The sequence below is a fragment of the Papio anubis genome, chromosome 9, assembly GCF_008728515.1.
Source record: "Papio anubis isolate 15944 chromosome 9, Panubis1.0, whole genome shotgun sequence".
Lineage (NCBI taxonomy): Eukaryota > Metazoa > Chordata > Mammalia > Primates > Cercopithecidae > Papio > Papio anubis.
The window spans coordinates 107,498,865-107,508,792 of record NC_044984.1 but is presented as its reverse complement, the minus strand read 5'-3'; the positions used below and the strand labels follow the sequence as shown (position 1 = coordinate 107,508,792).

At 50.2% G+C, this 9,928-nt stretch overlaps 1 protein-coding gene across 2 annotated transcripts; it reads right to left on the bottom strand.

Annotated features, from left to right (window-relative positions):
• Positions 1-2,965: 2,965 nt before the first annotated feature.
• RITA1 (RBPJ interacting and tubulin associated 1) lies at positions 2,966-9,898 on the bottom strand. 2 transcript variants are annotated; one of them, XM_003907193.5, is made up of 4 exons: positions 9,408-9,869; positions 9,114-9,245; positions 8,377-8,742; positions 2,966-4,008 (listed from the first exon to the last, which is right to left on the bottom strand). In XM_003907193.5, the coding sequence occupies exons 3-4, from the start codon at positions 8,676-8,678 to the stop codon at positions 3,501-3,503; spliced, it is 810 nt and encodes a 269-aa protein (XP_003907242.1). In that variant the 5' UTR covers positions 8,679-8,742; positions 9,114-9,245; positions 9,408-9,869; the 3' UTR covers positions 2,966-3,500. The 2 variants fall into 2 exon arrangements, with proteins under 2 accessions (XP_003907242.1, XP_003907243.1); XM_003907194.5 differs by lacking the exon at positions 9,114-9,245 and having other exon boundaries at positions 9,408-9,898.
• Positions 9,899-9,928: the final 30 nt, after the last annotated feature.

Below are 9,928 nucleotides of genomic sequence, written 5' to 3'. Positions count from 1 at the left end.
AATTATTTAAAACAACTTTTTTTTTTAAAGCATATAAATTGATTTAATGTAAGTTTTACATGACACCGGAGCCTTCATGAGGAAATGTAGACCTGAAGAAACAGTTAAGCCTGTGTGCTTTTACGCTACATTTGATGAAGAGTAGATAGTTGTGGTGATACATAATAGGGCAGAAAAGGTATGATCTACTGGTAATAAGCTGGGGGAAATTTAGCAAGACCTGTGTGTTTAGATTCTTCTCTGTGTCCCTGTGTCTTCAGAAATAAGGATATAACTTTCCTCTGGGTATAGGGAGGGCACCTCTCACATGAGAGTCTCACGACCTGCTTCAGGAAACCGTCAGAAAATACTTTCTTTTTTTTTTAAATGTAAAAAATGTTTAGGCCAGTCATGGTTACTAACACCTGTACTCGCAGCACTTTGGGAGGCTGAGGCAGGCAGATAGATCACTTGAGCTCAGAAGTTTGAGACCAGCTTGGGAAACATGGCAAAACCCCATGTTTTATTTTTTGTCTCTATAAAAAATAAAAAAATTAGCCCAGCATGGTGGCACATGCTGGTAGTCCCAGCTACTTGGGAGGCTGAGGTAGGAGGATTGCCTGAGTCTGGGAGGGTGGAGATTGCAGTGAGCTGAGATTGTGCCACTGCACTCCAGCCTGAGTGACACAGCAAGACTAAATAAAACAAAATAAAAACAAAAAAAGGTGGCTAGAGAGACAGGGTCTCACTGTGTTGCCCAGGCTGGTCTCAAACTCCTGGCCTCAAGCAATCTTCCTGCCTAGGCCTCCCAAAGTACTGGGATTACAGGCATGAGCCATCACACCTGGCCTGGACAATTATTTTTAAATTATTTGTCGGCATTTAAAAAACTGAGGGCCACCACATAGAAATCCAGCACTCTCCCTTTCCTGGAAAAAAAATCGAATCATCCAGATATCCCAGGCTTGTACATCTTCTAGGGCTCAGCAGCAGCAGCCCCCTTTAGATGGTAGAGAGTAGGTTGCCCCCGTCCTCACCACCCCCAACTGCCTTACATACACCACAGCCTGGTGTCATTACCCTTTAGTGTTACCTTGGGCTATTGCCAGATTTTACTGTAGTTGGGAGGAAAGAGAGGTGTTTTTTTGTTTGTTTTTTTGTTTTTGAAGATCTTGCTCTGTTGCTCAGGCTGGAGTGCACTGGTTGGATCTCAGCTCACTACTGCCTCTGCCTCCCAGGTTCAAGTGATTTCTCCTGCCCCAGCCTCCCGAGTAGCTGGGATTACAGGCATGCGCCACCATGCCTGGCTAATTTTTGTATTTTTAGTAGAAACAGGGTTTTGCCATGTTTGCCAGGCTAGTCTCAAGCTCCTGACCTCAAGCGATCCACCCACCTTGGCATCCCCCTCCCAAAGTGCTGGGATTACAGGCGTGAGTCACCATGCCCAGCCAGGAAAGAGAGGTATTTCTGGCCTATGTCTATGGAAACTAAGGGGAAGATGGGAAGGCAAAAGAGAAATGGATGTTTCAGGAAAAGCTGAGTTGGGCATAAGTAACTAATTGTTTGTGAAAGTTCCAGGAAGCTTAAACATTCTATATGTTTAAAATGCACATTGCAGCTGGGCAAGGTGGCTCACACCTCTAATCTCAGCACTTTGGGAGGCTGAAGCAGGAGGATCACTTCAGGCCAGGAGTTTGAGACCAGCCCACTCGTGACTCTTTTTTTTTTTCCCCTTTTTTCTTGTTTCTTACTGGAAGGAATGAAATCCCTCTCTACAAATTTTTTTTTTTGAGATGGAGTCTCACTCTGTCACCCAGGCTGGAGTGCAGTGGCATGATCTCGGCTCACTGCAAGCTCTGCCTCCCGGGTTCACACCATTCTCCTGACTCAGCCTCCCAAGTAGCTTGGACTACAAGCGCCCACCACCACGCCCAGCTAATTTTTTGTATTTTTAGTAGAGACGGGGTTTCACCATGTTAGCCAGGATGGTCTCGAACTCCTGACCTCGTGATCCACCAGCCTCGGCCTCCCAAAATGCCGGGATTACAGGTGTGAGCCACTGCGCCCGGTCCAAAAAAATTTTTAAAACAAGTTAGCTGGGCACGGTGGCACATTCATGTAGTCCCAGCCACTCAGGAGGCTGAGCGGGAGGTCAAGTCAGTAGTGAGCTATGACCGCGCCACTGCACTCCAGCCTGGGCAAGGAAACGAGGCCCCGTGTCTTAAAAAACAAAACAAAACCAAACAAAAGAATCACCAAAAACAAACAAACATACAAACAAAAAACCAAAAAACAAAGCATGTTTACATGAGAGCGCAGTTGGCCTGCCTGACCCCACAGGCATTTCCGTGTGTCCCTGGTCCTGGGCACTGCAGATCTCCCTCCCCAGCAGTGTCCACTCTCCCTGCCCCAAGGCAGACGTACCAAACGGATGATATGGCTTCCAACTGGACTCCCTAGAATCCTGGTGCCTCCTGGAGGTGCCTTACAGGAAGACGGGGGCAAGGAGAGGCCCAGAGCCCAGCCCACACAGCCCAATCCAGATGCAATTCCATCTGTGCAAAGGCTTTGCTGCTTTTCCTAAGCCCTGGGCTGCATTCTAAGTGCTCTGCAGACACACAGGTCACTGTCTGGCTTTCTTGGACCCTCCACTTGGCATAGTCCTAGCCATTGTTTTATTTCCCACCTTAACAAACACACACACATACAAACTTAAAAACAAAACTAAAAAAATACTATTGTTTGTATTCTGAGCTCAGGAAGAGCTGGCCAACCACAAGTTAGTAGCATTAGCCAGAAGCCTATGGGAGGAAGAGTCCAGCAATTCCTGAGGCCCCGGGTTCCCAAACTTCAGTCACCCACTCACCACTGTCATGTTGTCTGCCACATCCTTGTACTACCTGTTGTATTTAACTTTGTTATTTAAATCAACTCAGGCTTAACAATGGCCTTTACCCTAAGGGGGAAAAAAAGGAACATTCATGGCTTTGATAAGCTGATATATTTAGTACATGAAAATAAATACAGAAGCATATTAAGATGAAACAATGTTCACTCAAAAATCTCCCAGTTGCCCTTGTGTTCTCCAGGCTTCACACACAGTTTGGGAAAACTCTAGGGCTTGCAGACTCAGTTGGAAACTAATCCTGAGCAGGAAGCTTGGCTTGAAGGAGAGGGGACCCTCCAGGTTGGCAATTACACCATTTATTTGCACTTGGCAGCAAGAAAATGGATGATGTGGGAGGTGCCAGGCCCCTAGGTTGGCACTAATTTGGAGTGTGGTTGAGACAGGGCTGGAGACGGCATCTTAGAGGTGGCCCCCACATCTGCAATCGGGAGAAAAAGGCAGGAATCGACTAGAGATTGTCAGGATAAAGGGAGGCATCTGCCCACCCCTGCTATGTCTGTCTGCCCCCACAGGGGCTTCATACCTGGGGTTCCCTGGGTGATGAATGTCCTCCTACCTGGCAAGGGGTTACACCTCTCGCTGTGGCCCCATAGGCAACCCTGATGAAAGAGTATCATTTCCAAGGGGGCTTTGCTTTCTGGGTGGCCCCAACTCGTCGTGGGGTAGCTGGCACTGAAATGCTAACTGAGCGAGCCCTGGAAGTCACCAGGGGGCTCCGGAAGGTCACCCCTGATGTGGAAGGCCTGAGATCCTGAGGCCCATTTGTGTGGGAGGCACTGGTGGCTGGATGACCAGTGCTGGGGACATTCAGGTGGGTGAGGGAATGGGAAAGTCCCCGCCTCAGGGGGCATGAAGAGTGTAACCCATCCATGGATAACTTCTGGGAGTCTGCCGCCGCCCCCGGCTCCGTCTTGGAGGGACCAGCTGGGTGAATGGCTCGCAGTGGGGCCTCCCTGGGGCGGGGCGAGTGGCTACCCCTGGGGGTAGCTGGTGGTGTCCAGAAGAGAGCACGGAGCTTTGCGGCATCCCCCTTCGCCATCCGTGGGGCCCCGAAGCTGGCGCCCTCAGATCGGGAGCCAAACAGCGACTCATCACAGTAAGACGGGGTGTGGCTGATCAGTCTGGCAAAGGGAAGATAAACGCCATGAGCGGGGGGGATGAACAACCCCTCAAAACTTTAACAGCTCTCCCACCCATCCCCAGGCACTGGCAGCAGCAGAGGAGGGTTCCCTGCAGATCCCAGGAGTCCCTGTCTCCCAGTCTGAAACCTATAGCGAGGCCACAGCCTTCTGTGGCACCACTGTCCCCGGTCTCCACTGATTTTACCTTGCGAAACATCCACTGCCCCTGCATCCTGACCCAATTCCCAGGCATGTGCCCCAGGCCTGGACAATTTGCATATTCCATCCTCCTGGCCACATGGACTGGTTCAGGAATGGCCAGATTGACCCAAGCCTCTCCAATCAGAATCTGCCTTAGGACCTTTGCAGAAACTACTAGGAAAGAGACGTTTTTCTGCCACCTGACTTTACTTCTTGCTAAGCTGATAGGATGTCAGCCCAAAGCAGTTTGTGGCCATCTCCTTCCTACTGGAGATTGAACGGCATGCAGGGAAAAGTAGCACTAAGGTGGAGACAGACAGTTCCAGCCACAGTTTGAGCCCCTCTTACAGGAGCCCCAAATGCCTTCTCCTGGGAAAGCCAGTTTGAATAAGTTTTCTGTCACTTGCAATCGAGAGTCACAATTAGTATAACCTTTGTCTTTAGAGCCTCCACTTTTTCTTTTTTTTTGTGAGACATGGTCTCACTCTGTCGTTCAAGTGGAGTATAGTGGCACAATCACAGATCACGGCAGTCTCAAATTCCTGGGCCCAAGCAATCCTCTCACCTTAGCCTCCCTAGTAGCTGGGACTACAGGCATGGTGCCACCAAGCCCAGCTAATTTTTTTTTTTTTTTTTTCAGTAGAGATCAGATCTCACTATGTTGCTCAGGCTGGTCTTGAATTCCTGATCTCAAGCAACCCCCTGCCTTAACGTCCCAAAGTGCTAGGATTACAGGAGTGAGCCACTGTGCCCATTTTCTTTTCTTTCTTTTTCTTTCTTTTCCGGAGACGGAGTCTCACTCTGTCACCCAGGCTGGAGTGCAGTGGTGCAATCATAGCTTACTGCAGGCGCAAACTCCTAAGCTCAAGTAATCCTCCCACTTCAGCCTCCAGAGTAGCTGGGACTACAGGTATGCGCCACCATGCCCTGCTAATATTTTTATTTTTTGTAGAGACAGGGATCTCACTATGTTGCCCAGGGTGGTCTCAAACTCCTGGGCTCAAGCGATCCTCCCACCTCAGCCTCCCAAAGTGCTGGGACTACAGGCCTGAGTCAGCCTGCCTGGCCTATTTTTTTTTTTAATTCAACAGATATTCATGGCATACCTGCAAGATTCCATGCCCATAGGTTTTGGCCAGGACTGAAAGTGTTTCTATCCCCAAACTGCAAGTCTTTGAAAGGGCAACCTTTTGCCACTTGGTTTAGCTGCTCAAACCACATTGGCTAATGCCTGCATATGTCTGGTGCCAAGGTTTTTGCTCAGTAACTTCTCTACCTCTTATGCAACCCCTCACTTGACACCCTCTACCTGTTGGCATCCAGAAGAAAATTCCATCCTCCAGGTGAGCAGGGAGTTGGCACCTCCCTTTTCATGGACACCATACTTCCGTTAATGCAGCCTATCTTTACCTCAGTGTTTTCTCAGTGTTTTCAGCCACGTTGTAGGTATCAGTGTTGCTGATCTCCACCTGACCCTGCCTTGTCTACAGAACTGGCAAAAACTGATTCTTGTTTTTATAATAGGCATCATTCCCATTCTCATTTCATTTCTGTCATCTGAAATATGTCCCTGTGGCTCAGAATGAACCTTAAATTTAGTTGGCCAGTTCTTATGGACTGAATTGTGCCCACCCAAATTCATATGTTGAAGCCCTAACCCCAAATGTCTCTATACTTGGCCTTATTCAGATTAATTAAAGGTAATTAAGGCTGGCCAGAAGCGGTGGCTCACGCCTATAATCCCAGCACTTTGGAAAGCAAGAGGCGGGCGAACCACTTGAGCTCAGGAGTTTGAGACCAGCCTGGCCAACACGGTGAAACCCCGTCTCTACTAAAAATACAAAAGTTAGCCGGGTATGGTGGCGTGCACCTGTAATCCCAGCTACTCAGGAGGCTGAGGCAGGAGAATTCCTTGAACCCGGGAGGCAAAGGCTGCAGTGATCCAAGATGGCGCCACTGCACTCCAGCCTGAGCAACAGAGCCAGACTCTGTCTCAAAAAAAAAAAAAGGTAACTAAGGCTAAATAACGTTATAAGGGTGGGGGATCCTAATCCAATAGAACTGGTGTCCTTATGAGAGGAAGAGACACCAAGGGTGTGTGTGTATACAGAAAAGGCCCTTGCATGTAATTGAAGGATTACAAAAAAAAAATGAGAAAAGGCCCTATGATGACACTGTGAGAACGTGGCCAACTGCAAGCCAATGAGAGAGGCCTCAGGAGAAACCAAACCCGCCAACACCTTGATCTTGGGCTTCCAGCCTCCAGACTGTGACAAAATAAATATGTGTTATGGCCAAGTGCAGTGGCTCACGCCTGTAATCTTGGCACTTTGGGAGGCCAAGGCAGGCGGATCACAAGATCAGGAGTTCGAGACCAGCCTGGCCAACATAGTGAAACCCCATCTCTACTAAAAATGCAAAAATTGCCAGGCGCAGTGGCTCACACCTGTAATCCCAGCACTTTGGAAGGCCGAGGCAGGTGGATCACCTGGTAGGGAGTTCAAGACCAGACTGACCAACATGGAGAAACCCCATCTCTACTAAAAATAGCCAGCATAATCCCAGCTACTCGGGAGGGTAAGGCAGGAGAATCGCTTGAACCTGGGAGGCGGAGGTTCCAGTGAGCTGAGATAGCTCCATTGCACTCCAGCCTGGGCAGCAAGAGCAAAACTCCATCTCAAAAAAAAAAAAAGTTAGCCAGGCATGGTGGTGTGTGCCTGTAGTCTTGGGAGGCTGAGGCAGGAGAGTTGCTTGAACTCGGGAGGTGGAGGTTGTGGTGAGCCAAGACCGTGCCACTGCACTCCAGCCTAGGCAACAGAGAGAGACTCTTCTCAAAAAAAAAAAAAATTTGTGTTGTTTAAGCCACCCAGTCTGTGGTATTTTGTCATGGTGGCCCTAGCCAACTACTGTGCTAATCTTCTGTCTTGTTTCTTTTTTTTTTTTTTTTTGAGATGGTGTCTCGCTCTGTCGCCCAGGCTGGAGTGCAGTGGCGCGATCTCCACTCACTGTGAGCTCCAGCTCCCGGGTTCACGCCATTCTCCTGCCTCAGCCTCCCACGTAGCTGGGACTACAGGCGCCAGCCACCACGCCCAGCTAATTTTTTTGCATTTTCAGTAGAGACAGGGTTTCACCGTGTTAGCCAGGATGGTCTCGATCTGCTGACCTCGTGATCTGCCCACCTTAGCCTCCCAAAGTACTGGGATTACAGGCGTGAACCACCACGCCCGGCCATCTTCTGTGTCTTTGTCCAAACCACTGTAAACAATAAACAGGACAGAGTCCTGTGGCTCACCACTAGACACCTCCCTCCAGGCTGATACTAATCTGAAACAGTCCAAATAATCTAATTCTAATCTAATTAATTAACAACAATGACAATTTGCATTAGTTCCTATTTTTCTAACTTGTTCATAAAAATGCAGCAAGACCCACTTTCAATTTTTTTTTTGTTTTTGTTTTTGAGACAGGGTCTCACTCTGTCACTCAGGCTGGAGTGCAGTGGCATGATCTGGGCTCACTACAATCTCTGCCTCCTGGGCTCAGGCGATCCTCCTACCTCAGCCTCCCAGGTAGCTGGGAGTACAGGCGCACACCACTACACTTGGCAAATTTTTGTATTTTTTGTAAAGACACAGTTTCACCACACTGCCCAGGCTGGTCTCAAACTCCTGAGCTCAAGTGATCCCACCTCAACCTCTAAAAGTGCTGGGATTACAGGCATGAGCTACCCCACCGAGCCAAAACCCATTTTCAGAATGACTTCAGAAACACCACATCTATGCCATTTCAAGGATCGATCATATTAATATTAATAACCTTATGCAAATTTCTCTGTGATCTTATGCATCAGTTGACTCCTCTGGGCCTCAGATGCCCAGTTTGTGACATTTGGGGATAGGGAGTCCACCATCACAACCATCAACACTACCATTTATTGACAGCTAAGTATTAGGTTACTGTGCGAAGTGCTGCAGACCCCTCTCTCATTTAATCCGTCAACAATTCCCCTAGGTAGGAATCATTGGTCCTATTTTCCACATGAGTAAACTGTGGCTCAGAGAGGTCAAGATGCTTGCCCAAGGTCACAGAGTAGGTGAACATCAGGGCTGTAACTGGAATCCAGGTGGCTGCACTGAGTACAGGATTTGTACCTCCCTACCCCATTACCTGTATTTGTTCTTCTTCCTTGGAGTGAGGGTCGGGGTGCTGCCCCTTGAGGGGGTGGCCTCACAGCTCCCCTTTGCCCCTAAGGCCTTCGATGCCTCCTTGCCCACGTCTCTGGTTCTGTTAGCCTTCTCCACCCAGGGCGGGTCAAAGTCTGGTGGGGTAGGCCGGGTGCTTGCTGGGCTGCCAAACAGAGTCTCATCCACATACGACGTTCTGGCCTGGACCCGGTAGCTACCCCGGCAGCGGTGCTGAAGGCGGAGGGTCTGCATCCCACTGACGGTGAGCCCCACAGGGTTCTTCATGCTGCCTGTGGTCCCTGGTGACAGCAGGTGTGCTCTGCCGGCCAGGCCCTGTTTCCGAGGCTCCCTGTGAGAGGTCAGAGTAGCACCCCTGAGCCACAGCAGTGCTAATGGAGGAATACTGGTAGTCTCTGAAGTTCTCATCCCAAGGGTTTAGTTCTCTCTCAACCAATATCTCAAAGGGGAGCTGTCAACTTCAGGGGGCATTTTGGAAATTTTTTTGGCTTTTTTTTTAGTTGTCAAAATGGTGGAGAAAGGGGTGCTACTGGCAATTATTTATAGAATGACTCTGGGGGTTAAGGAGAGATGACACCTGTGCCCATTTAGGCACCAACCAGAAAACGCACTATGGTGGTAGGGGAGACAGGCACATTCCTATATCCTGTGTGTACTGATGGGTGCGGGGGCAATGACAGCCAGCGTGGATTCCATGCCTACCTCCTGCAAAGAGCTTTACAAGCATTGTTTCATTTAATCCTCTCAACAGCACTGTGAAGTAGCTTCGAATTTGTCCATTTTACGGATCACAAAACTGAGGTGAAGTCACATGTGTAGGTCACACCTATAAAGCTAAAACGGTGGAAATGAAATCTGAGTCCAGAGCTTGTGTACTTGGCTACACTGCTATCGGGAGATCACCGCCGCCCCCACTGCCCCACATTCTGCGACTCCCAAATCAATGACCCGATTAAAAAATGCCCGAGGTCCCTGCATTTTTGAGCTTTCTCCTACCTGAGCATCTTGGTTCGTAGTCATCGGGGTCCTCAGGGACCCCTCCCCGCGTCTTCTTCCCACCAGATCTGGACCCCCCGGCGAGGGCGCGGGGGAGCGCGGTGCATCCGGGATCCGCGTCAATCTGCAGCCCGGAATGCCTGGGGCCCCGGACCGCCGGCAGCCCAGGCCGTGCCGGGGCACCGAGCGCGGACCAACTCACCCGAGGAGCTGGCACAGGCGACGTGTGAGCGGCGCGCGCATCCAGAAAACCAGAACCCAGCACCTAGCACCCAGCAAACAGGGAGCAGCCAGCAGCACTGCGGACGCGGCCCGGACCATTCGCGCCAAGGGATGGGGGGAGTCCGCCCAGGGGCGGGCGCCACGCCCCTGACGCCCAGGAGGTACCTAAACACGGCGAGGGGCCTCTGGTGCCACTCACTCAGGGGCTGGTGTACTAGGCCGCCCAGGGCCGCAGACACTGGCGAAAGCGCAGCCGAGGTCACATGGCCATCGCGCCTCCCCGCCCCAAGCAGTTGGTG

Bases quoted from the DNA above. Each gene is read 5' to 3' on its own strand.
- RITA1 (XM_003907194.5), bottom strand. The intron at 4,009-8,376 runs GTAATGGGGTAG...TCCCTTTGCCAG, and splicing joins AGGAAGAAGAACAAATACAG to ACTGATCAGCCACACCCCGT.